General features: G+C 42.8%; 2 protein-coding genes and 2 long non-coding RNA genes across 5 annotated transcripts; 3 read left to right on the top strand and 1 right to left on the bottom strand.

Annotated features, from left to right (window-relative positions):
• Positions 1-6,060: 6,060 nt before the first annotated feature.
• Positions 6,061-24,853, top strand: LOC115405652 (uncharacterized). The gene is made up of 3 exons (XR_003933449.1): positions 6,061-6,072; positions 10,033-10,035; positions 24,738-24,853. It is a non-coding gene; the product is annotated as an uncharacterized LOC115405652 (long non-coding RNA).
• eda (ectodysplasin A) lies at positions 13,295-24,743 on the top strand. Of its 2 annotated transcripts, none has more exons than XM_030115262.1 (8): positions 13,295-13,720; positions 19,884-19,983; positions 21,858-21,899; positions 22,178-22,348; positions 22,677-22,711; positions 22,834-22,885; positions 23,336-23,460; positions 23,746-24,743. In XM_030115262.1, the coding sequence occupies exons 1-8, from the start codon at positions 13,391-13,393 to the stop codon at positions 24,007-24,009; spliced, it is 1,119 nt and encodes a 372-aa protein (XP_029971122.1). In that variant the 5' UTR covers positions 13,295-13,390; the 3' UTR covers positions 24,010-24,743. The 2 variants fall into 2 exon arrangements, with proteins under 2 accessions (XP_029971122.1, XP_029971113.1); XM_030115253.1 differs by having other exon boundaries at positions 13,296-13,720; positions 23,336-23,466.
• Positions 24,670-26,985, bottom strand: LOC115405646 (uncharacterized). The gene is made up of 3 exons (XR_003933448.1): positions 26,975-26,985; positions 26,089-26,095; positions 24,670-24,830 (listed from the first exon to the last, which is right to left on the bottom strand). It is a non-coding gene; the product is annotated as an uncharacterized LOC115405646 (long non-coding RNA).
• Positions 25,184-27,422, top strand: LOC115405635 (tumor necrosis factor ligand superfamily member 13B-like). Its single transcript, XM_030115273.1, has 6 exons — positions 25,184-25,428; positions 25,554-25,641; positions 25,769-25,825; positions 25,909-26,021; positions 26,111-26,252; positions 26,846-27,422. Exons 1-6 carry the CDS (start codon positions 25,243-25,245, stop codon positions 26,959-26,961), a joined length of 702 nt encoding a protein of 233 aa, XP_029971133.1. The 5' UTR covers positions 25,184-25,242; the 3' UTR covers positions 26,962-27,422.
• Positions 27,423-27,637: the final 215 nt, after the last annotated feature.

The following is a 27,637-nucleotide window of genomic DNA, read 5'->3' as shown; positions in this document are numbered from 1 at the left end:
CCACCTATAATTGGCCCTCTTGTTCCCATGACCACTGGAGACTGAAAACATAATTTTCATCTAACAATAATGTTCGCGAATGTGTGGAAATATGAATAAGTCTTTGCGCCAACAATGATTCCGGCTGAAAAGAACCACAGACAATGAGCGCCTGTAGCCATTCATCTTTAGCTGGTGTTATGGCTCACTGAAGCAGGCGAGAAAACCATAAGGAAGACTGGGAAAGAGGGGCTTTTTTTTTTTCCTACTGAACATTAGTCCTTGGTTCTGTCAGTCAATGCTGAAACAGCCTTTTGGACTCCAAGCTGAGTCGTCTCCTATTCTCTCTGAAATGCTAATATGGCAACTTAGTGTGCCAGCATCAGCCGTTCCCTGCCTCACATCTTTATGCTCGTGGAAGAAATCACTCTCTCCCTTATTTTTTTCTGTCCCTCTGTCGCTCACTTCCAGGTGCGCACAAAAATGGAGATGGGCTAGTTCCTCTTTTAAAATATCTACAAATGCAGAAGAAGGTCAACGATCATGTAGATTTCACATCCTCTAAGACAAGAAAAGAGAAAATAGCAGATCGTCATAATTTGCCAATGCAATGACCTTTCTTTGCTCAGCAGTCAAAAGAGACGATTTCAGGAAGCTTTATCAGTCCTGTGCATGGATGAAAGCCATTATTTAGCTGTTATTCTAAACTTCTGTTGACAGTCTTTCCACTGTTTCTCAATCTTTGCCCATGAGAATATGAGAGAAGCTACAGCTTTTGAAATGGCGCCAAATTCCTCCTGATGCAGATGTGCGGAGACGTCCTCCTGACAAATGCATCCACTCATCCAAGGGAAATGAACGTGGCGACAATTAAAAATCCTCCCGCGCGCCAGTCAAAACCAGCACATCGCGGGAACCTCAGATTTGGCCTGAACAAAGGAATCTGATGACAAAGCCGATGTATCTGAACCTGGAATCTGAGTTACTGAAGAACTCTCCAAAAAATTCCAGTCTGCATTGTGATTACAGTGCATCGTGTCTGCACTCCATCGGACCTGCTCTTTGGTCGGCTGAGCCCTTTTCCCGGTATCTATTCTAATAAGCAGCGGAGTTAATCGAGAGCGTAGACCAACACAGCTTCCCCCTGGGAGCAGCCAGGCAGCGCTGCTGACTGTGGCGCTGACAGCCAGAGAGCATTAAGCACAGGGGTACTGCCGCCCAGTGCAGGCGCTCAGTGAACCATGACGGTGTCATTTCTTTTAATAGGGCCTCTTTCTTTTTCTCTTTCTCTCATAGTCTATTTCCTCCTCTCCCTCTTCTTCTTCTCCCTTATGTTCCCTCTCTTCTCTGGTGCCGCCGACCATTTAACCCTTTGCGGCTTCCTCCTGCTCACTTTTCCCGTCGTTTCCTCCCTTTAATCCCAGCACTCATCTGCCTATTTAAAATGCAAGACGTGGGGATGCAGTTGTTGCTGAGAACCCCAACGGCGTGTGGGGAACTCTAATTGGTTTGCTTAACCTTCAGAGCACAATGAGCGGGCTGTAATGAAGGCTCATGATTCATGGCCAGGTAATAAAGCTGAAGAGGGCCGTTTACCCAACAGCACACACACACACACACACACACACACACACACGTGCGCGCCGTAAGACGCTCTGAGTAACACGCAGCTGCATATGGGATTTAACACAACATCGGGAGTGTGTTGTCAGACAGGCGTATGGTCCCTAATAAAGCCCTAAGCTATTCCACCAACAGACTATTGAAAAGCATTCCTTCTTGGTAAGTGATTTTCTTCAAAAACATGCAACCAACATGGCAGCCAGGTGCGGGTAATTTCAACGCTGGGTGCCAGAAGGGAAAATTACCGGGGCATGTGACAGTTGACAGCATAATTTAAAATCTTTCGGGTCAGCAGTTTCGCTCGTGACAGATCAAAACTACACATGTTGTTCGCAGGTTTGAGGGCAGCGCTCTCCATGCCAGCGTTCACCCACGGCGGGCACGCACCGAGCTCAGTTTCATGCAGTTTCCCCTCGCAGAGGCCTTTCGGTGGTGACGGTATCCAGTTGCTGCACCCTGAAACTTGTTAACACCACGGAGAGCCGAGTTAGCTGGTGTGTCAGCGGCGGTTTTGTGTCTGTGCGTGTTTGCGTTGTGCATGTTTGATGAGGTTTTTTTTAATGAACTGGCAGACTCTTGGTGGATATTGCTGTGTCAGGGTATAGTCTGCCTTTTAAAGGCTTCTGAATAAGTTATGATATTTGGAGAGATAATGAGATGGAGGGAAGGAGATAGAGGGCACGAAGGAGCTGAGATCATCAGCAGGAAAGTCTTAACACAAAGTGACAGATGGAGGTTTGAAGCACTTTTCAAGGTCACGCTGAAAAATTCAGACCTGACACTTTTACTCCTTAAATATGTTCATGCATCTGAATAAATAATTGCTCCGACATGAAAACTGCACTTAGAGCTTAAAGCCATGACTGAGGATTTCTTCTGTGTTCATCTTGATGTCAAGCTTAAAGAAACTAACCATATCCCAGGCAAGTCTGCAGAGTATCGTTTGTCACACAAGCGAATAGGGGATTGCAACAACAAGATGAAATAATTTTTTCACATATTGCACCAGCCAAACCCCGCCTGTATGAGTTAACAGCACGGCTACACAGTGTGGCTGCTCGGCTCTCACCTGCATTTCAAGGCCACAATTCATAGTTTCTCTGCCTTCAGCCCGGTTTGCTACAGACGCCCTGGAAATCAGAGCAGCCGTGACGCTCAGACACCAAGATGCACTCTGTCATGTCGGTGCAGTGAATTATGGTTATTGCAGTTCACTAACAGGCTCTCAGGGCTTGGCAGTAGTAAATCCTGAGAGTTTGAAAACTGTATCATTTTGGCTTCATGTACCCTGACACCTGTAGTAATTCCAAAACAAAGGTTTACTTATTGAATTAGTGATTCAGCGACTAATATATCCTGTGATGCCAGGTGAAGCCATCTATAAATAACCGCTGCCTTTTCAAGCCTGGATATAACAGACAATCTGTTTCCACCAGTCAGAGCCCATAAAGAACCCTGCTACTTTAAAAACCACATAATACCGAGACCTGCACACAACCTAGAATAAATCAAATCCAATTTGTCTCGAGCATGAAGCAAAATGTGGAATCAAGAAAAATGGGGGTTTTAGAACGGCCTGAAAGTCACGGTGACCCTTAGCTGTGCAAATCCCACTGTAAAGCTTCCAGAAGCAGTTGCGCATTGCAATTTCCCAGAGATTAAAAAGTTAGGCAGACTCAGGAGCGCGTCCTTGACCCGTTCTAATGAAGCTTATGTGTAAATTCAATAAAGAAGATCCGTCTGTTTACGTCTTGTCTATATCTGTCCGCACACTGTCGAAGAGGTGATTGTCAATTCCGCTGCTACCAGCAGACGGATGAATGTGAGTTACTGTATTTTACAGCAACTGTGGTGAAGTGCTTTGAAATGGATGTGAATTACATTTTAATCCATGACAGAGGCTTTGGTTATTGCATAGCAGACAAAAGAATAGTAAGAATCATTACTGTAATATACGTAAAATCTTCATATGAGGAATAACTTTGTCCAAAACACGTTAACTGGGTCACCCTCTCTATACTCTCCTCTAACATACAACGACTTTGACCCACCTCAGGATAACTGATGGAAGTCAGATAAAAAGATAAAAATACAACCGAAACAGCAGAATGATTGTTCAAATGTCACACTGACAGATAATGGCATAACATTTATTAAAATTATCTTTTTGAAATTCTATATTTTAACTGCTGTTTATTGAACTGTGCTGCCTTGTTTGCTGGTGAAACTATAAGTTTGACAAGATATTCTCAAACATTGTCAGATGAAAAATAACTACAAGCAGAACTCAAAATACTGTTGTGATTAACAGAGTAGATAAATACTAAATGTTTTGGACTGATAATGATGTTGATTTTAATACTGATGACTGCTGAGGAAGATCATACTGATAGAAAAACTAAAAATCAGCTGGACGTGTTCTCCATGCTCGGACTTATTGTATTGTTGAATGTCTGCAAGCTGAAAAAAAACCTCAAAAATAGAGAATAAGTTGGTGGTTAACCTAGCTGGCTCTGGGAATTGTCAGAACAAATCTCAGTGAGCTTTAGTACAGCTCCGTCTGCTGCTACCTGCCATCCAGCAGATCAGATGGATGAAACATCCCCAAAAAGCATCCAGACTCAAGAACAAGCTTTCATTTGGACTAAAAATAAAACTTGGCACCTGGAGAGGATTTTTTTTTTTTTTTTTTTTTTTTTACAATTTTGGTAATGCTGTAAATGGTACAGAATAATGTCAAAACGAAAATGTATTCCGAGACTGTTTTCTATTTTAATGATGGCATAAGTCTTCATACTCTGTGAAATTATGTTTGAGATTCCTCATTTTGGAGATGTTCCTGTTGAAATTAAATGGAGTTAATGTGATGTGCGGCTACAAACCTCTTGAAAGGGGTCACCATCACTTTCTTGATTACTAATACCTTTATTGCCAGGCCTTGAACCTCTTTCTGGCCCATAATGCAATGTAGTTATACTTCTTCAGAGGAGACTACAATCTCCAAATCACCCATCATCCACTGCTGTACTCTGAAGACACCATATGTATTTACAGACAGCGCAATAACAAGCCTCTTCAATGTATTTGGAGAAAAAAGAATAAAGAAAAAAAAAACTTTGTTTAATGATGAGACAAGAAATACCACATGCTTTGGCAGTTTTCCAATTTTACCTCCGGCACATACATCAAGATAATCCCAATGAGTGTTTGACATTCATTGTTCCAAGATCATAAATTCAATGGAGAGATTTAGTGTTCTAATGTACCCTGCAGTGGAACTCCGTTATGACTGACGGTGCTGACCAGGAAGAGAAGGCAGCTTCAGGAAACCCTAACGAAGAAACCGTGGAGAAGGTTGGTAGCATAAAGGAGGAACTGACGTGTCGTAGGGGGAGGTTCAGAAATTCCAAGGTAAATAAAGTGAGAATTTTAAAGTAAGAGTTGGGACAGGAGCAGAGTGATCGAATTGAATAACATGAGGAAAGTATTGCTCAAAGCATTATCGATATAGTGCCAAAGTTATTAGGTTGTTACATTGTGCTTTGTTTTGCATTTGTACTTTTTACCATTTTTTGTGAGGGACTCAAGCAGATTACAGTTTAACCAACCTTCTCATTGAAAACAAAACTTGAACTAGGCAGTTGAACTTACAGATGAACTAAAATCAGATCTATGGAAGTAGATTCTGCTCATTTTGTTCCAAACTGAATGAACCGAGCTCTTGTCTCTCAGTGTAGCTAAGTCACTTTTTTCTCTTTCACTTCACCTCATATTTGAGACATGAATCTAAACACTCCTTTGACTGTTTTTTTTCCCATGTTAATCTTATCTGAGACAAATTCACAACTCTTACAGGGTGCAAATAGTTGAAAGTCACTTGGATTTACATTACAGAAATGGTTCATAAATAGAAATGAAACAACAATATAAAGCCCAAAGTAATAGTTTGCGTAATATCGACATGTTTCATATTATTATAAAGGGGAGTGAATCTGTGGAACAAACTTTTAACGCTAGAACTGTTAACGAATTAACGTATTACTGAACACTGACAATAGCAGTTATTTGCACAAGAATTCCTTTTTGAATGTAATGAAACTGATGAAAATGAGTGCTTCTAAATCTATTGGAAAGTAAAGTAAAGTTAACTTACTATACTTACATAAGCTTTAAAAATATCATCAGTGATGTTCACACTGTCATAATGGACAGTGGACAGTGGATGTCATGTACAAATTAGATATAAAATGACAAAGAAATTTGACTTCAGCAGACTGGGCCTGCTGCTGTTGGGTCTTTCCTCTCTGGTATTCTCCTGGTGTCACAGCTATGCCAGCTTTGAGAGTCTTTTCTGTGGTTTTCTGAAGCCACGTTACAAGATGACTGGGTATCGCTGTCCGCTTCTTCACAGGGCAGTCTTTTAAAGTCATCAGCGTGTGAAGGTGTCAGGCAGCATTAACACTGCTCTTTGTGTTTAAAGTGTTCATCAGGTTGGAAAAAAAAAAAAAAAAGGGAGAGAGAGTCAAAATAACCGAGAATGCTTTTAAAAAGGAATTAGTTCATTTCGGGTGATTGAACCGCCGCCACTTCTGCTTGGGCAATTTGATATGTTTCTTTCATGGTGTTCTGCAAATAACTTCTTTGTAAGTTGTTTTCTTTCTCTCAGGTGAACACAACAGCAATTACTTTCAGTGGTTGGCCTTTTCACACGTCCCATTTGTATTTTTTGAGCCCGTCCATTCAGCTGTTTGAAGGAAGGAATGGGGCCGTATTGTTTAACTACAGCCATTTCCGAGTGAGAGCACTGGAGTCATTCATCTTGTGGAGTTCAGGTGAACTCACCCCATGAGGGGGGAAAAAAAAATATGAACGCTGACCTGAGCAAGAAGGTATTTTTCTTCCCAGCGGTGACTGTGCTGAGAAGTGGCTTTACGAGTGGAGAATAGGTGCAAGATTGAGGAGGACAACAACAACAACAAAAAAAAAAGAAGAAGAAACGAGTGACAAAGTGCATGGGTGGTAGTGGATGAGATGGACTGGGGTCGTTGGGTTGTCGGTGGGAAATGAAAAAAAAAAAAACCCTGACATGCGGGAGTGGTAGATTATCATGACATGATTTCACAGAGGGCTCCGATCCAGAGTGACGCAGTGGCCTGCCACGAAATATTCTCCCCATTCCAAGCCAAATGAAAATCTAAGTAAATAAAACACACAAGACAAGGAGAACAAACAAAGAGGGCGGCGGAGCGGAAAGAAGCCGGAGTGTAGATTACCTCTGGGTTCACCTCAGGTGTGCCTCTTGATCATGCTGTTGGCCTGGCTTAGAGGCTTCGATAAGGGCAGTGACTGCTTATTGAAGGTGGCAGCCCCACATGAGCCTCACAAACAAGCGCGGTGGAAAACATCCAGGGAACACAGATGCCGTAAACCATCAGCCTGGCACATATAAAGGCCCGCATAAACACGCGTCTCGCTCATATTTCACCTCTTTATTGGGTTCAAGCTTCACGGCGCATCCAAGATACACAAGTGTCTACAAGAAGATAGTCCAAGTCGCGCCTCTCTCGCTCTACCTGCTGAGGGCTACGGCGCAATTCGATGCCGAAAAACCTCAAACGGAGACATTCCTGAAATAATGGAGATGGCAACAAACCAGGAAGAATGTGACTCGGATTACAACTCGTCACAAAAGATACAAGGTGATTTTTCTTTTAACTTAAACCACACCACACGAGCCACAGACAATATAAATAAATTACAACAAACCCAGATATGTATTTGTTTTTTTTGTTTTTAAAACTTATGTTAAAATGCTGTTATTTCTCAGCTTGAGTGTTACCTCACTTTACAACAAGTCACTGCAAAACCAAGCAGAACAAATTCTTTAATTTGACTAAAGGATCACTTCTGAGAAGCTAATAAACAGACATAGTTCTCTGAAAACTGTCAGTTTTTCATTACTAGCAGTTCTTGGCTGATTGGCTAAGTGTTAGACGCTTTTCATCATCCTTATCAAACAAGAAACAGGTGTTGCATTAATAGAGCTAATAAATGACATTTGCAGTGGGCACTTTTTTCCACTGAAAAGGTATTTCCCGGAGGAAAAATTAAATCATTCATGAAGTGATTAGAAGCATGATCACAAACTTGTGTGAACCAAAGAAAGCTGAAAATTGTCTGTGTTAAACGGCACATTTTCAAGTCACGCTCACTTATTTCTTCAAGTGTAAAATATATTGATGATTGCATTAACTGTCGTGCAGCATGATACTGTTGTGGTTAGTACTGTTGTTTCACAATGACAGGCTTGGGAAGGGTGGAGTTTGCATGTTCGCCCTTTGGTTTTCTCCAGGTTTGTCTCCGTGTCTGAGTGTCTATATATTCAAGAGATAAAAGAAGATGCATGAACTCACCTTTAAATAAAAAAAAAACTGAAAATGTTTCATATTCAACACTGATAAATGATTGTTGAACTTATTCATTTTTCAAAGGAGTTGCATCAACAGATTACGTCAGATTATTTTAATATTTTATTCTAATGTTAAAACCCAGAGAGTGATTTAGTGCTCTGACCTTGTCGTAGTGATATCAGTCTGTTTGTATTCATAAGACGTCAAATTAAAGATTAATGATTTTTAAGACAATTCTTTAAAGAAAAAAACATTTTGACAAATCGATAAACTTCTGTTTTGACTTGTAACCTCAGGTGTTGAATGTTGCTCAGGATAAAGTGGTTCAAAACATCAGCTGACTGATAAAATCTTTCAATTTTGCAGTTGCATAAACTATGTTGATCAAAAGTTGTGTTTTTTTTTTGTTTTTTTTTCAATGCAGTTGCAGAGTGGTGTAGTTTGATTTATGGTATTCTATTTGGGGTTCACAAATTCTCCCTATATCAACACAACTCAAACATATGCATGTGAATTACATATTATGAAATCTAATTTCCCTGTAATTGTGAAAGTTTGAGTGTCACCTGTCCCAGGTGTACGCTGTGTTCTTCCCAGTGTCAGCCGGGGAAGGCTTCTGCCCCTCGTGACTTTAAGATTGATAAAGCTGGTACAGAAAAGAACTGGGTGGATTTTATGAAGGGAAGAGTTGTGTGAATCCCCACAGCCGTACGGCAGTTAATCATCAGCACTGTTGCATTCTGCTGGGTTTTCTTTGTTATCCACTTTGTGTGATTGCGCTGTATGTCTTACAGGTCTTCTGCTTTTCATTAATAAATGCAATTACATTATCGTGTCTCTGCTCTGCTGATGGGACTGCAGTGTAACAGACAGGGTTACTCAGAGGAGTTCTGAGGAGCTTTAGGCAAGGCAGAAAAATCCAGCCTCTTCAGCAAAACATCACCGCTAATACTTTGCCTCCAACAGTGAAGTCTTGGCACATGAAAAAAAAGTGCTTTCAGGCACAGAAACTTACATCAAAGTCTGTGTACGGTTATTGAAAGAGCTTAAATGTGAATCTCTCATTTGTGTCACAGCTTATCAAGTACATCAATTACTTACATTACTATTCTGAGAGCTGTGTTAATTAACATCTAATTTAAACATTATATGTGATGCGACAGCTGTTCATTGTCGTTATCCTCTGTGAAACCGCACTGAAATAGTTGATGTGTTTCCGCTCATTGTTTTGGTAATTTTTCTTTTATTATTTATTTTTTTATCTCTGCTGATAAAATTCTTTTTTTTTTTTAAACACAAGGGGTTTCTCATTCAAAAAAATCACTCATGGCTCTTTCTAATACTGAAGAAGGTTCATAACTAGCTGAACGGTATTGAATCGTGGCCCTGGAGGAACACTATCTCACATGTTTCAGTATGTCTCTGTTAAAATACATCAGTATCATCATCCAGTCCCAAAAAATCGCAAAAAAAAGATTTTCATTACAATCAGGTTTGTTTGAGCAGAAAACATGCAGTGCGGAGGATTGGTATGACCAGGATCCATCACTGCTATATTTTACAGCTGAAGGGCCAGACACAGCCTATCAAAAGACCAAACAAAAAACTGAAAAGACAAACACATTTTTTTTTTGCTGGAAATCATTTCTGAGTCTGCATCCTGTTGCAGGTCTGATCAGGTATGTAGTTCCAATCCGTCATGCCAAAAGAAAATATGAAAACAGAGTTATCTCCTCTGGTACTGAATCGTTTTGAGTGTTCCACGTTCAAATTGCAGGTGTGACAGAAAAGGTATATAGTGTAGAAACAAGTCAAAATCCAATGAAATTATGTAAAAATGAGCAGTCAGACATTGGGATGCCTCTTCAAAAAGTAACAAATCTGTGTGGAGTTTATATATTGTTCCACTTCATGGTAGTTATATACTTGCGTGTTCTATTTTGACGGAAGCATTTCACTTTTAGTCTGCATATATATTCATGCAATCTATTAAAAAAACTGTTGTGTACACAATACACAGTTGGTAATAATTGCATATTAACATTTATTAAATTCAAAGTGAGAGAGTCACTGCATTTAATGAGGATATTCACTTGACATATAAAGAACAATTAATATTTCTTGTTTCTTTCTCTCTCAGTCACCCCTGCTTTCTGTAAATACTATGAAAAAAACTATGAATGTAAGAAGGACCTCACAAGACAACTTAATACCCGATAAGTCTCCTCTAGAGCACACCTTAAATTATGATCTAATTTTGAATTGAATAGATGCAAAATTCAGTGTCTTTGCCTTATAAAATAGTCTCTTTCTAAGGTTTTATTACCTGCTTTTATCTCGTCTGTAGCTGATAAACAAGAGCTACTAAAACAGTAGAAAAACAAACTCTTTTACTGAACGTGAAGGGGTATTGTTTGCAGATTCCCTTGAACATAGTTGCCTTGAGAAATGGCGTAAAACAAACCTTTGCATGCTAAAAGGGCAACTAAACTCCGTCAAGTCTGTGCGGATTTAGGAAGAAAAAAAAAATCAATTAGGTTACCTGCACACAGCAGTCAGCCAACAGAAGGAAGGAGGAAAAACCAAGGTGAACGAACAAAAGCAGCTCAGTGCAAAAAAGACAAAGCAGGGAGAGAGAGAGAGAGAGAGAGAGAGAGAAAGCTGACCAATCTTGATAAGGACTCTTAAGATAGACATCCACAATGGGAGTGAATTCATCATTGTTCGGAGAAATGGCAGACATGTTCCAATTTACAGGAGATTTATAGGTGGGAAATCAAATGCCACAGGATATCAATTAGCCAAGGTTACACCTCCACAATCCAATATGCAGAAACAAAGACTTCGTCCCGAGAAGGTAATGTATGGGGTGGGGACGTCTGAAACAATTTGCTGTAATGTGTAATGGCATTATCCGAGTAGCCATGAATCACTTTAGTTCGAATCTGATTTCTTCTAATAGCAATTGAAAGTCAATTTGAATTTCAGTTTCTTTATCAATGAGTAGGAGAAAAGGAGAAATGTACAGATAGCAACTCCTTACCATCCATCATTTTCCTACAGCATCTTGAAGCAGCCGTCCTCGGCCTACCACTCAACTCTCAGTGGTAAAATATAAGAGTGCCTATTCCTCTATCATCTGGCAGGGAAAGCCTCTAAATCTTGTTATAAGCTCAGAGAGGATAGAGTGGCACACCATTTATGAACGCTGCATTGAAGCCCGGGGGACGTTATAAGAATTATTCCTGCTTTTTTCAATGCCAAAAAAAAAGAAAAAAAAAGAGCCAATCACGACAAAACCAGTTTCATTTGTCACAGGCTTTAGCGTTGAGTTGTGTCGTCTGAAACAAGGCAGTAGATAGAGACTCGACTCATTGTGATGAATTTGACCTCCAGCTCAGGGCAGTTTCACCTCCTCCTCCCCCAAAAACAAACAAGTTTGAAAATTAGATTTTGATGGAATAAATTTCTCAGGGCATTTACTTGTACTCCAGCTAAGAGAAATTAAATATGCCAAGTGGAGTGGAATTACTGAAAATGTATTTGCTTAACTATTCCCGTCCCCAATCGTCTGCTTCTGAAAGTCATTGTGCCTGCTGCTTTGGATGAGAAGCGTGGCAAACATGCTTAGGAGCAGCCCTCAGTCACAGGCCCTTTGAGGGTTACTTTGGATGTCTTTCTTCCTTCGATTTCACTATCTAATGTGCTAACAATGGAGAAATGACTTCCCAGGAGAAAAAGAGGAAGGATGTTTAATTTGAGATCAATAGTCCACAGAGAAGCTGAGCAAAGCTACACTCGCAGCTATACATTAGAAGCACTGGATAAAATTAAATTTCATTATGTGACTAAAAGAGGCCGTAGCCGTAGATTTTAAGTTCAAGTTCAGCAGGACGCTGGAATGCAGCGTTATTGATTTATGGCTTGGCAATGCTGCCCTTCAGTGGCAGCTGACGAGAAACACTTTTTTTCCCCTCCAGGATGAGTTGGAGAAATGAAGGAAAATAAAAAGTGATGCAGTGATGGCAGCAGGAAACCAAAAGAAATATTGAATCTCACCTTCACAGAGTAATCAGCTTTATGGTAGAAATATTTCACCATGATGAAATACCATTTTCTGATCTCTAAAAGTCATTCTTCTCCATTATTTTCCCGCACAATATCCAGTGAAAGCCAGCGGTTACTCAGGGTCTGTCAGATTGAGCACGTAGAGCGTGTACCCCCGTGTAGGTCAAGTGCACGCAAATGTCAGGTTTTGTCCCGGTGAAATGAAGACGGATGCATTGTGGCAATTGCCAAGAAACTAATCAAAGATGGTGATCCATCAGCTCCACCAAGTTTCAAGCCTGCTTAGCACGTCGGCTTCATCATCCCGAAGCTGAAGGACGGGCTGATGCGCCGGTTCCTCGCTCCCGAGATCAAAGTGTCTACTTCAGAAAAGCACTGAGGTCGGCTTTGGAGCTCGAAAATGTCGAAGCCGCAAAGCCACAGTCAGTCTTGTAAAAGCATTGTCCTCAGTTGGCATTTTCGTAATGTAAATGTCAAACTACTCCCCAAGTGCAGCCGAGTGACACATGTTTAGAGTGTTTGATGGTGTTGTACACAAAGTGTTGCTGAACTCACTGTGACATTGACTCTTTTCCAGGCCTGCTATCAAACTGTTCAGGCCGACAGAGTCCAAATGCAATTAAGCATAATCATGTAATCTGTAGTCTGTTTAAGAGCATAATTTGTATTACTTTTCCACTCTTTGATGATATGATTTAGTCATCAACCGCATGCTCTCTTTCAGTAACAATGCCGGGCAATATTTACCAAGGGTTTGAACCAGCTCTTCACTCAGGACCACCGGTCCATGCACCACTGCCCATGTGCCACCCACATTACAAAACAAAGCCCCAAACAAAGTAAGCCAATGAAAAATAGCACGCCCAAACCCTAAAACACATAAAACGTGCGCATAAACAATGCATCAGTGACCACCCATCTTTATTCACACTCACACAGCAGGATGGAGGTCACGAAATGTGCAATCACAAAACAGAGGAAGCAACAAACAGGAGGAGAAGAAAGGCAGTAATAATATCCTCACATCATCACTCCAAGGCTCGGATGCGCTGCAGTTGCGGGGTTTGTCCATCAGGTGTCGCTCAGCCACTGCGTCCAGCCCCCTTAACCTGCGGCCCGGACCGTGCGGGCTGGTAATTGTGTCCGGACCAATCAGAGCGGCGGTGGGCGTGGCTCCACTGTTACTACAGATACTGGGAGAAGTTTGCAGCGACCTGCGGCTGCACCTATGAGTCTCCGCGTAAATGAATAGCCGCGGCCCGAGCCGATTATGCCGATAAGGAGCCTATGACTCGCCCCTCCGTCCGATAATGGCATGCGACGGCTCATCCGCGGAGGACTTCCCGGACAAAGTGATGCCCACGGCGGCGCCCTGCACGTGCAACAAGAAGTGCAGGGGTCGGAGCAGCAGCGTTGTTTTCCTGGGATTATTCCTGCTGTCGCTGTCCCTGCACGCGGTCACGCTCGTCTGCTATTTGGATCTGCGGTCCGAAGTCAAAAGGGAAATAATCCACCAGAAGCGGGACTCAATGCTGACACTTGCGGGCAGTGACCCGGCTGACCCGGCGGAGGGGCTCTCCCCCGGACACCCGCGTCTGGACCCCGGCAGCAGCAGCAGCAGCAGCAGAGAGGGCCAGGAGGTAAACGCATCCCTAAAGAGAAACAACCTGATACATATTAATGACAATGAAAAGGCACGGTAGCTTGTTGAAAACGGCATTGTTTTCGTTCCTGACACGGAGGCTGATCGTGTTCATTCACCTCCGTCCCGTCCTCCTCCTCCTCCTCGGTATCACGGTGTCAGGTTCTGCGTCGGCTCTGCCATGGCATGTTCTCTGCCTGGGCAACTTCTTTTACAGTAGCCTGTCACGAAGTTTTGCCAGCTCGGTTTTCCAGACAAATATGTTTGCATCCGTGCGTGTCTCAGCCTCTTGGACAAGGATGCGTCGAGGTATAGGTTTCTGTCTCCTGTTCAGGTAAACACACACAGGGTGGCATATTTTAGGGGTGTTTGGGGTGAGGCATGGTTAAAAAAAAAAAGTGCTGCTGTTCAAAAAATGTTTCTTACTTCTTGATATGAAGTGCATTTCACTCACTTGTTTCCAGAGGTTGGTTCCTGCAGCCCAGCTGGACTGGCAGTGAGGGGTCAGTCCATGTGCTGCAGCAGGTGGACGGAAAATGAAGTGGATCACCAGCAGGTGCAAAGCTCCAGGGCTGATGTAAATTCATCAGGACTTAGATGGGGCAGTTGGTACTTGGAGCGGAGCCAGCCCCTCGTCTCACATGTGTTTTCTTTTCTGGCAGCGGGCTGATTGAACCTTCACTGTGTTGTCTGTGGCTTTGGCAACAGCCCCCCCTCCACCACCACCACCACCGTTCTCCCTAATTCCGTCAGTTGCAAAAAGCGCCAAGTGTGCCTCTCAACTTTACCTTCGCTCATTTAGCTCATGTATCACCATGTGTGTGACCTTTTTTTGCAGAGAAGGTGACCCCCTCAGTTGTGCAGAACTTGATAGTAACCCTGCGAAATTGAAGTTTTCCGTAATGGATGTATTTATTCCTCCACGGAAGCGCCGTGGCTCAGGTCAGGATTTCAACCTATATATTTAGTCCTCAGCGTGTCCTTTCTGTGCATCTTATTTTAGGTAGTAGTGGCTTTCCCTGGTTAAAGCCGAGTGAGATGGGCCTGGTATTCAACCCAGATGGTGACGCTTCATGAGGTGAAAGACTGTGGCCCAGCTGTAAATATTTAGCAGCGCTGTGATGCTGTCCTTGCCAGATGTCTGCATTAAACAACTCTGATTACACATCCCACAGTTTACATAGTTGGAGAAACAGGAGCATGTGGCATTTAGACGCAGCGGCCGCACTTGTTAGCTTTTCAGGTCTGTCCTTTGAAGACGCTCTTTTGTACAGCTAAAAATTGTTTATTGGATTTTTCACACACGTCTTCATCAAAGGCACTTCAGCAGCATCACTGAAATTTGATGTGATGGCCAGGTATACAGACAAGTGTAACAGAACGTGAAGAGACTTAAAAACAAAGTAAAGCAAATCAGGCATAGGAACAAACAGCCGTACCACGCAGGCCGAAATCGGACATCACAGACATGAAATCCATTGGCCTTGTCATGGTATGGTACCGATGCATCAGTTTAAACTCAGGTTACTCTGCAGCGTGGTGGAGTTTTGTTTTAAAAAAGACAAGTGGTGTGGTTTCTTGTCATGTAAGAACAGCTTTAAACACACAATTTAGTGCAAGCCTTATTGTTTTCAGCAGGGCTGGTCAGTGTCAAACAAAGATCAACCTCGATAAGCACCAGGTCTGTCAGAAATCACAGGAATGGGGAATAATTGTCCTGTTTACTGCGTTTTTGCAGTCAGACTGAACAGAAATAAAGCTTTTGCTTAGTTGAGATGAAGTTTGACTGAAGTTCTTGTAATTACTAGAAAGTTACATGAGGGCTTGCATGTCTGTTCAGTTATTCTGGCATCAAATTCAGCTTCAATGCAGATTACAATTTTCTCAGTTTAACATTTTATTAAGTTTTTCTTAATATATACCAATTTACACAGATAAACGGCTGTTGAGGCCTTTTGCTTTACTGCAGACCTGCACGCTTTATATGCAGAGTGATGCACCTGATCTGCAGGCAGAGACGGGCTCGGAGTCCCAGATAACTATCACGACTGTGCAAGTGGTAACAGTGCAAGTCCATAATCAGCTCGCATCTTACTGTAAACAGACAAGACCACTTAGAGCTTGAGTTGTGAGGCGAAGCAAGGAAAGAGAACACAAAGTAAAGCAGCAAATAAAATAAAATCAACTTTGTAACAATATAGATCTGTTTCAGTCTCTTGGGGTGTTTACAAAATTGTATTGTCTTAATTTTCTCTGCTCAGATATGAGAACACAATGGTTTTGCTGTCTAACGAGGCACTTTAACACCTCTGGAGACATAAAACATATCATCAAAGCATTGTAATTTGTAACAGAAATTCATTCATTTCTGGAATGCGGTTAGAAATTAGGTACCACTTGAGACTTCGCACTTTTTCCACGTCTTCCTAGTTGCTTCTTAATGAGAGCAGATGATCTGGCCATTTATGATCTGAGCCCGGGAAGTGAACAAACAGTCTTCACCTCAACAGGCATAGTTGGTATATGCCCTTGAGCAAGGCAGTAAATCCCAGCTGTCCAGCAGATCTGCGCTGTTCCCAACAGTAAAAATTCTCTCCCAGGTGTGTGTGGCTCTAAAACCTGCAGTAAGAGTGTGATGTAGAGCATACCGAGAGCAAGTGTCACCCTCAGTCAGCCCGACCTTCATTCACCTGATGTCAGGGAGCGAGGCGTCATAAAAGGTTCTCCGCCAACTGTTTAATTGTGCTCACTCAGATAGCGCTTTATTCCTGCGCCTAACATTTTTCTTATAACCATTATATGAAATAATCTTCTCCTCTGATGTATGCCTTCAAAGTCTCACAAAGAACAGATGCTGAAACATCTGGAGTCTAGTTAACGGCTATTAAAAAAGTCAGTTTGATGGGACACAAAGTCCTCACCAGCATACAAGCGCAGGGGCGCCCAGGGTGGGCTGTCACCCGCATCTACTTTAATTGTGACCAGTGCATGATTAGTTTAAGCAGCAGTAACGTGGAGGCACACGGAGCGGGGCGACATGCCGGGGATTAATTGGTATCGACACATGTGTCGGAGAAGCACAAAGCATAGGAGGTAGAAGCCTCAGTATTACAAGGATGCAGACTTATTCCATACGAGTCTGAATTTCTTTGACAGACAGATGGCGTAGACGCCCAGTAAAGATTAAGTCCAGAGTCACAAACATCTACCAAAATAATAAATTCTCAAGGCACTCACAGAATTCAGCTATGAATCACTTTGCCAGCAAGTGTTGCAACAGTCTGAGAAGAGATTGGCTGCTGACAGGCTACATTTCCCTCAGGTTGAGCTCCGCAGGTCTTTTAGATGACAATCTATGCGTACTGTTATTAAATTACCCCAAGTTATGGTTAGAAACACATGTCCTTCCAGAGAGCAGTGTCTGATAGCGACTGAGTGGGAAGAACACTCTTCTCATATGATATTTAAGAAGAAAACGCGCTGTCGGCGTTGAATCCAAGAGTGTGAATCACAGGAGTATTATAAGCAATCGGCTCTCAAGTGTATGCATGCCACTGAAGTTAGTAATGCCTGTGGAGTGGTGACGGGCACCCGGTCTGCAACCGCAGCCACCAGCCCTCAGTTTCACCCCTTCAACTTTGTAACCTCGCATTCCCAACCACAGAACTTTAAGTGATAGTCCAAAATTCAGAAACCAGCATGTCTGCATTTGTGGAGAAACGTGAGCCAGAAGCAGTGCAGCACGCCCGACGTTTGAGGAAAAAAAAAAAAAAATGCACAAGCTGGATCTCATTTTCACAATTAGACTGAATTGTTATGAATCTCTGGGAGTTTTTGGTAGTTTGAGTTCTAAAATTGGTAAGAATTCAAGCCGTGATAATAGTTAAGTGTTAATACGGCAAAAAAAAGGAGGCTTGTGATCCCAAAATTACACATCCCTGGGGTGACTGAATTTTAGTCATATCCTCACGAAGCAACAGGGAATCGCGTCGTCTGCGCACAACTGCAACCCCCACGCTTTGAAGATTTGAAAGCCCTCTAATTAATAGCATTTTTCCCTTGTGTTGAAAAAGAATGGTTTACTCAATAGTTGGCACTTGGCATACATACCAACACGTTGTCATCGTGATTTACTGTAACTCTGTGTGCCTTTGAAGGGTATGAAGGCTGTAAATGTTGTAATGAAGTGAAATGAAGCAAACAAGAGCGCAAAACCATTTCTCACAGTCGCATAATGAAAGAACTTGAAGCCGCAGCACTTTGGTAGTAGCCTCGCAGACTTGCTTGTTTGTCTTTTGTCGTTCTGCTGGAGCTTAATCTCGGGCCAGAAAATTGGCTGTTGAATCATGTTTGGCTGTCAGAACAGACGAAAGTGTAATGCCATATGCCTGAGCATACACCAAGAATCCTTTGAGAGGTAAACCCCCCCCCCCCCCCCCATATGCCAACAGCTGGAGAGGAGATGTGGAGACACCTGCACGCCAAATGAACGGCGAACGTTGCTGCTTGCAGGAACATCTGGAGGTCTGTGTGTGGATAAACCACTCCAGCACATATTCCTCCATCGAGGTGGAGTTCCCGTACTTATAAGGTCAGACATGGCTGCCAGCTGGTCAGAGATGGAGACTTTAACTGCTTTGAGCTTGCCCAACATAGCCAACAGGGGTGTTTGACACGATACAACTCATCTCTCACCCCATGACGGCGGGGGGGGGGGGGGGGGGGGTCGTCCCACATCTGAGATGAGGTATCGAAGAAACTGGAAACATAACTTTTCGTGTCTGTCTCCTCATGCTCTTTCAGTGGCTGTGCCTTCAAACCACACAGAGACCCACAAGGAGTTCACTTTGCTTTCGGGAGATGGAGATTTCTTGTCGTCGGGGTTTAATAACTATGTTTACTCGAGCGTCACAGATGGAAATGGGGAGTATGTCATCTCAGGGCAGGCCCCCATGGGAAGAGAGAGGTCAGAATTGTTTGTCGGGTAAGCTTGTCTGGTTCATTTCTAGCGGTAAATCTAAACGATACAGCTTTATTTATGAGCGTTTGATCCACGCTAAGGTGCTGCACGTGTCACTGCTTTGGACATGTCAGTTATCCAAACACCAAGCAGATGTCCGGCGCTACATACGGGCCCGTCTGGTTGTCTGTCCTCAGCCAGTGAGAACATTTATGCCTCGCACTCCTACCATTATTTATGCTGACACTCCAAAGCATGACCGAAAGCGATCTCGTATATTGTGAACCTTGACGAAAAGAAGGCTTTGGGTGGTCTCGCTGCGTTTCCTGTGCCAGGTCTCTTTGTCTATCGGATCCTGGGAACCCTCCAAAGATGTGATCACAAACTGGCGGTTCTAACAGAAAGCGACTCTGTGTTTGAAACTCTGACTTCTCAGCACGAAACTTTTCCTTGTCGGAGCCGGTCACGTCTTGAGCGTGTTACAGTCAGGTCAGCGCGTCCCACAGAGTTCATGTGAATGCGGGTCGACCCAAAACGAGTCACATAAGAACACAAGCATGCGGTTTGTCCCGCCGCTCACTCGCCCATGGGAACACCCCGCCACGGCTGCACAGCTTTTCCTGTTCCTGGGGACGAGCTCAGAGCAGCTCCATCAGATCCCTTTTCTTTAGCATTTTGTTTTTCGCTTATTCATGCCAACACTGAATAGGGCTGGGACCAGGTGCCATGTGAATGGGTATTGCTAACTACAGTTCATGTCCTCCTTTTGTATAAAAAGGTGAATTTTAGAGCAGTCGTGTCCAGGTGACTGTCTCAAACGGCAGAAACACAGACAAAAGTGACTTGGGTTACAGGATAGGTTACAGCCCCGATGGGAGAGACAATGACTTGGCCACAACTGAATGAGCCGCCTGACAGTGTCTCACATCTTTTCAAATGCCCCAAGTTGTGTCTGTGCAAACATTATCCCTCAAGAATAGAAAGGCCACTTGTAACATCGGTTTCACTCTCAAAAACTGTGTCTCATTCATGTCTTTTGTTTGCTCCACATAATTCATCTAAGGTGGTCTTGACTGGTATTAATATTCGCCACATTCCCAGTGTTCAAGCCTCAGTCTCTGTGTTTAAAGCCACGGCACGCTTGAATTTTGTGTAATTTTCCATACATAATGGCTTTTTTTTTGTCTCTGTGTCCCACCAGGAAAAGTTCTTGCACAGAAGTAGCGACTTCCACGCCACAGAGGACACCAGAGGTATAACTCAGCGGGCGAAAAGGAGTCCCGGCAATCAGCCAGAAGCAGGTGCGGTCTCATTTCTATTCTTTTCACATACAGCTGCTGTGTCTTTTAACTTCACAGCCCGATATCAGAGCTGATTGTCCTTTTACTCTCAAAACTTGTGCTCCAAATTTATCACATTTGATCAAACAATAAGCTGTTGCTCTCCAGTGCACCTGCGTCAGTCTCCTTCTCTGGCTGTGCACTGGGTGTACTGTTGAGCAATGGTTTCTGTAGCCCCTGTTTGTTTGGAGGAGATTCGTTACAGTATAAATAACAGGCTTATCCTGGGCATAAGCCCCTTCAATTTTGAAAACAATTTGTTAATGGTTTCTCACTTTTTCTTTTTTTTATTAAATTGAGTTTTTACTGCTTTGTGTTCACTTAAAGTGGCGCCACCGCACAACCTTGCAGAGTTTATAGAGCAAGAGTTAAACTGGAATGGAATTGATTATTACTTGGACAGCAAACAAGGACAACAAGGAGTTTGGGAGGGTTTCACCAATTTGAAACAGACTGTGAAGCGTGTGTAAGTTCCTCCCCCCCCCCCCCCCCCTTGTCTCAAAATGATATCGGGTCCCCCAAATAATCTTTTGTGCCTGTCAACGAAGCACTTACACACTCTGGAATCAAACGGTGTAATCAGTGGGGTCTGAAGCATCAAAACATACAACCAAGAGAAATAAAGTACCACTTTGGCGAGCCAGGTGGCCTTCTGTGAAATCCTCTGAAGGTTTTCGATAAATCTTCCAAATTGATTTATGTTAATCAATAGCTCCACAGAAGACCATATGGCCAATATGTCAGAATTTGCTTTTGTAGTTTTTGTTTAGAATCTGAGCTATGCAAATAATAAAAAAAAAAAAAAGCACAGCCTTTGAAGTTTCTTGTCTGAGTGCAACAAGTGCAGCATGATCACAAGGCATTCCAATGTCTGTGGCGTGACACTGAATACTTGGGGGAAGTTTAGTGATTGTGTTTAAATTAGAAGAAAAAACTCACCTTTGAGACTTTCTACATAAATCAGTAAAGTCCCGAGCCTCTAAACACTAATCATTCCCAGGTCTCTCCTCTGCTCTCAGCACACAGACAAAGGCTTTTGTAATCTCAGCCTTAGATGTGTGCTTTTGTGTGTGTGTGATGTGCGTGTGTTTGCGTGCGTGTGTGTGCGTGTGTGTGCACACGTTCTCGGCACTCCTAACGGGCACCAGATTCCAGATAGGGCTGCTCGTTAAGAGAAATCTATGTGGATGCATCCAGTCATTTAGCCAGAGGAGAAACACTGGCCATATGTTTGAGGGGGACTCAAACTGTGAGGTTTTAAGGTTAAATGGCCTTTGTAGTTATAATGACATGGTAAACACAAGAGCAAGCTTTCTGTAAAGGATTCCTCTGCTGTGCACGGAGCGTGCATTCACACATACACACACTCACACACACACACTGTGCATTTTTCCTTTCCAGCACTGACATAGATGCCCCACCAACGTGCATCGCATGCACACCAACACACAGGATCTTAAAGGGCAAACCCACACGCACGCACGCACACAAACACACTTTCATCTGCATTCTCCATCTGGGCTTAATTCAAAGAAAAGGATTTTGGCAGGATAAAGTATCTCTCTAATGATCTTCTCCAGTTCCACTGCCTGTGAATGCTTAAGGCACTTGTTCATACAGAGGAGGTGAAACCACACTTACAAATTACTACACTACAAGATACCACAGACTGACATACCTCCACTCCAGTTTTCAACGCACAACCTCTGAATCTGTTATTTTAGCCCGTTTAGGATACCTACACGGATTGGGTGGAATGGTTGAGACGTTATCCGAGATGATAATTGTTTGGGAGACCATTTCAGGCTGAATCACACTGTTTTCGTTTCTTTCAGAATCGACTGGAACCACTTCAAGAAGAAAAGACAAGAAAAAAGGTAATCCAAATTCAGCCTAAACCTCTTTAATCAAGCTGCTACCGGCTGCCTATTTTTGGAAGGGCGGCCATGTTCTTGGCTTAAAGTAAACATGATTTCAATATTTTTGCCGTTTCTCAAGGGGAAAAAATATATTTCATAACAGCTTTTACTCAGAAATATTTAATTTTAGAATTTACACTGATACTTGATAGATTATTTGTATATACAAAAATTTTTGACTGAAGGGAAGTGAAGCCACTGTCAACCATTTTTGCTTCCTCTCTTTCTCTCTCCAGGAAAAAAGCGTTCAGTGCCAGGGCCCCCTGGTCCCCCGGGTCCACCCGGCCCACAGGGGCCACCGGGCATCCCTGGAATCCCGGGTATTCCAGGAAGCAATGTTGTGGGGCCCGCCGGGCCCCCCGGACCCCCTGGGCCACAAGGGCCTCCGGGCGCACAAGGTCCGGCAGGTATAAAACTTAAAATAAAATTTGCTGAGATAAGTGAGGCTGCAGCCAAAGAGCTCTGAAAACCAGTTGAAAGATTAGTTTCTTAGATTACAGCGTTTCCCTGCATGCAGACACTTTCCCACACTCGAAGGGGGCTCAAGTTGTCAAAATTGATTAAGTCGTTGCCTCCGCAGTGAGAGAGTTTCTGATGCGGGATGTCAAACATCGTGTGGAACAGCAATCTTTCAGCTCTGTCAGTGTTTTTGTTTTAATTATCATCACTCTTTTGTTCCTCTACAGTGTTGAAGGCCTTGAATTTTAAATTTGCTTCTCTCTTTTCTTCATCCAGGGGTTGCCGATAGGACCAAAACAAAGGAATTCCAGGTAAGAGTATGTCACATTTATATTCAAGTTTCCGCCTGCTCAGTGTTGCTGAAAAAACACTTTTGCTCCTGTTTTGAACCGTCACAAGAGATCTTTTTTTTTTGTTGTTTGTTTGTTTGCAGCCTGCAGTGGTTCATTTGCAAGGCCAGGAAACAACCATTCAAGTGAGAGAAGGTGGGTTTTCCATCCAGGCTCATTCACACCATTGGGTTTGACAGGAAACAGCAGCCATGCATCATCCTTGCCAATGTCCTTTGTCAAACACTCGGGTCTGGAACTCTGTAAATGGACGCGTCTGCTCAGCCTCAAGTTACAGTAGAAACAATATGAACACTATAGATTCTTTTCCATGCAGTCTTCTCTCATGCATTAAAAAATAAGGTTTAATATGCCATTCTTTTATTTATTTATTTATTTTTTTTTTTACAGAAGGTGATCAGGTTATTCAGTCAGACAGAGAATTTTGATGTTAATACCAGTGTTCAAGATGATACTGTGGAGGAATACGGGTGTATATATCTGCCTGGAGTCAGAAGCTGAAAGAGCCTTGCTGCAGATTCAGATCTGATCTTTGAGTAGGTTTATTTTGACTCTCTGCCTCTTTGTGTGTTCACTTCTGTTCAGACCTCTCTCAAGGCGTCCTAAAGAACTGGAAGATGGTGTCCATCCATCACCGCGTCTTTAAAATGCACTCTCGCACTGGGCAGCTGGAGGTGCTGTTGGACGGTGTCTACTTCATATATAGTCAGGTAGAAGTGAGTACGGTCCTTGACGTAACTCTTTAGATTTACAAAGTCAGAAGAAGTGACAGCTGTTCTTTAGTTAAGCTTGGAAACCTGCCTGCTTTGTTAAGACATGAATGTTTGAGTTAATATTTAAAACCCTCTCCCTGTGGTTAAATGTGAGGCTTTATAATTCTTTCTCTTGTTGGCTACTGCTGCTAAATGTCTGAATAAGCATTTTAAGTGACCCTGTGAACGTGTTTTGACAGTTCCTTGTAGTCTTATGTGAATTCTCCGCCGCCTCCCCGCCAGGTGTACTACCTCAACTTCACTGACATTGCCAGCTATGATGTGATGGTGGACTCCAACCCGTTCCTCCGCTGCACCTGCAGCATCGAGACGGGCCAGCGCAAGTTCAACACCTGCTACACGGCCGGGGTGAGCCCGCTCCGCGCCGGCCAGAGGATCTCCATACGCATCGCCCACGAGTACACACTCATCAACATGACCAACCACACCACCTTCCTGGGAAGCGTCAGGCTCGGAGAGGCTCCATCTGCTGGACAGAACGGATAACTGCACAACCACCGGCCCTCTGCAGAAGTGGAAAAGTTGCTCAAAACGGTCTCACGTGTCCAGAGTCACTAAGTCATCACCTCCTGTCCCATGTAGGATTAATCCATTGATTTGGAGCAGCTTTTAAACCCGCCCCTCTCGAGGGGAAACTCTGTGTTATTAAAGGTGAAGACCCCCCCCACACCGTGGGTGACTTTGCTCACTTCCACATCTGTATTAAAAAGGAGAATATAGAGTGTTTCCCTTCCATTGGTATCGATCCTGTGCAGAGAGAGATAAGCCTCAACGAACCAAATGTCCTCATCAGACTAAAGTATCTATTTATAGTCACCATTATGAGTCAACACGCCCAGCATCTCTATAGCAAAGGAAGACATTGCGCTGACAGATAATTAGTAATTACTTTTTTTTTTTTTTTAAAGTGCTGTTGAATGACAATCTTGTATCTCCAAAAACTGTGGTGATCTGATATTTTTAATGAATCTGATCATCTCAACAGTTTTAGGTGGTTTAAAAAGAGCTTATTAGCTCCACCTGTTCCAGGGGTATAAAAAGAGATTATATAAATGCTCAAAGCAAGCATAAAGGTATCCCCCACAAAGCTAAGAAAACTCATAAAAAGTGGAGTTGTAAGGTTTTTCACAGAGCAACAGCACTTCGTTTTTTTTGCGCACATTTGCACTAATTACAGCATCCCTGCAGAATATCAGTGATATGTTTTGTTACAGTGCTATTGTTCAGTTACCTTATGAATGAATCCATGTAGAGAAATGATAGCTGTTAATACACGTCTGTACATACTGTATATAAAATGGGATATACTTTTGTAAATGGAGTTGATTGATGGATTAAAATGTTTCATTTTCTGTCTGAAATGCAGTTGTCTGTCTTTTGTGTTTGTGCAGCTGGTAGTGATAATTTATAGAGCTCAGACTTCTCCTTCACATCGCACTAAGCTGGCACGAGTACTGACAAGAACAAATGATGCTCTATGAGCTCGGCTTTTTTTATTAAAATGTGGCTCTTACACGGACTGCAAGTTTCACAATACACTGCAGAGTTGGCCGTGATTTTCATGTGATCTAAACGAATAACAGCTTGACAGGCGCAGAGAAGATAGTTCCTCATTTAGAAAACTAATTTTGAAACTGAATGTGCAGGTTTCCGGAGTGCACTGATGTGTAACCTCGGCCGTTTGAGCAACTTGGGGACATCCAGTCTGTAAGTCTCGCTATGCTTTATAATGCTTTATTATCACTAACGGCACTTATGTTTTGTCTCAGCCTTTTCCTCCTGCACAGAGCCAGTGTTTTAGAAAATGATTTTCGCAACCTCCAAGGGGACGTAATTCTACAATTAAATCAGCCACGTTCTGAGGGAGTCAATGGGAAACGGGCCAAGATGTCTAAAACAAGGGAGGTATGTCACTGATTATGCAGGATGGAGTCATCTTGGACATTGTACTACTGAGATTTATGCCATTAGTGAGTACTCAGAAAGCATTGCAATAATAAATACTATCTTAATGCTTTGTTTTCTCTTAGGACATAAAGCCAAGTGTTTTCCAAAAAGCTCAGAGTTCTGTGAAGATATCTTCTCGGAGAGTAAAAAGGGAACAGAGCAGCTGCAGAGGTGGGTTGGAGCTGAGAACTGAAAATATGTCCATTAGTTACGGTCTAATCTGGTAGTGAGACCTTAAACAGTGTTTGCACAGTTAATAAAATTAAAGTATTATATTTATTCCCCTCTCTAATGCCAGCTCCAACATCATTTCTGCAGTTAAGAGCTAAGACTAACAAACAGCCAGTCTTAAAAGGTAAAACTAAATTCAAGTCTTTGGCTTTAGCACTGCACTGTCTGCCATTGTTTTGAATAAGTGTATCTCGACTTTCCCCGTAGGAAATATAACAGCGATCCCTTGGACTGTTTCTCTGCAGCAAGGAAATACGATTTCACTAAAGGAAAACAGGATTGTTGTCCAAGACGATGGTTATTACTTGGTGTTTGGACAAGTATTGTGTCACCCTCACTCAAGCATAACTAAGATGATATTGCCCATAATTTGTTCCAACTATTCACTGATGTTCTGCTTAATTCACAGGTCTTGTTTGAGACTCCGAATGAAGTTATGGGCTATATCATTCAGAGCTGGGGATCCATTCAAGCGGGGCCGAGAACAGAGCTCTTGTGCTGCCTGCAAGACATGCCCGACGAAGATCCCGCCAACACGTGCTACACTGCAGGTCAGTGAAACACTGCTGCTGCTGCCACTGGTGGTTTTTTTTTTATTGCCTTTGGATGGAGGAAAACAGGCTGTTTTCACTCCTGCTGCTTGTCAAGGCTTTGCCCTCATCACTGCCGTGCAGACATGGGGATGGTATCAATCTTCTCACTGAACTCTTAAAAAAAAAAAATATGAAAGACATAAAAATAAACTGTCTGGCTAAACTGAAGCAGAGCAAGCTCACTTGTCAGTTTTTGATGCCTTGACCTGCAAACATTTGATTCTTTTAAAGTAAGAAGGAAAATGTTGCCATACGGGACATGAGGAGATCAGGCTTGAACTGCTTTTACCTTCAAAGTCACATGGAGACGAATTTAATCTCAGGTGGGCTGTACCAGTAATTTGATAGACTGATATTTTATAACAATAAGTGCCAAAAATATGAGAACATTCAGTTATCTTCTTTCTAAAACAACCTAATATAATCAATTTATTCAAAAGTGAAGTGCAGTTTTATTCAGTAAGATCATCCCAGATTGGCTCCCATGGCTGGCCCTACATCTTGTTTTCGTTCACCGGTTCAGTCTGATTGAACGGTTTGTATCGTTGCAGGCACAGTGCGTCTGTTTCAAAACGAGGAGCTGGAGCTCGTGATCCCGAACAGGCCCTCCGTCCTCATCTCTTTGGACTCGGAGTCGACGTTTTTTGGTGTCATACAGCTCAACTGATAGGAGGCAGAACGAGGATGATGAGCGAGCGGCTCATTGCTGCAAGAAGCTGAAAGTGACTCTGACTCGTGTGAGGAGAGGCTGATAAAGGACTGAGCGGCAGCAGCAGGAAAAGCTGCTGGGGCTTGTTATTAACCTCAGGAAAGTGTCTCATTAACTTTTTAAAATTAACTGTTTGTATCATCTGTCATTTTTTCCCCCAATCATGGAGCTTTTAAATCTTTAAACCTATCACTAAGGTAGTGTTCCTAAACCGCCAACCTCTCATCTATTTTTTGCTCTGTACACCTCGCCAGGAGCTTCCCTCCTGCTCCACCTCCACTCTGTCTGCTTATTTGTTCCTCTCATCTATTTTAGAGTGGTTTCCGGTTTCCAGAGTGTTGGTCAGGAACAAACACAGCCATGAATTTATATCACTCAGTAGGTGTTGTCTTTGTCCGCGGCGCTGTTGATTGCATCCTGTTAAAATAAAATCGCTGTAACCAAAAACATCTGCTTCAGAATTCTTAACACATACGTCATGTTAGTTGCGCATTAATCTCTATAAATGCAGGTTTTACCACACAATCTCAATCTATAATCCCTCGTTTTCTAAATTAGAGGGTCACTGTTTGTATTGTTTTTAAAGCCTGATCGAACGTGACGTATTCGTGGTTGAGTGTTTATCATCTAAATA

This window comes from Salarias fasciatus, chromosome 2 (assembly GCF_902148845.1).
Source record: "Salarias fasciatus chromosome 2, fSalaFa1.1, whole genome shotgun sequence".
Lineage (NCBI taxonomy): Eukaryota > Metazoa > Chordata > Actinopteri > Blenniiformes > Blenniidae > Salarias > Salarias fasciatus.
The sequence above is the reverse complement of the archived record's forward strand: the minus strand, read 5'-3'. Positions and strand labels throughout refer to the sequence as shown.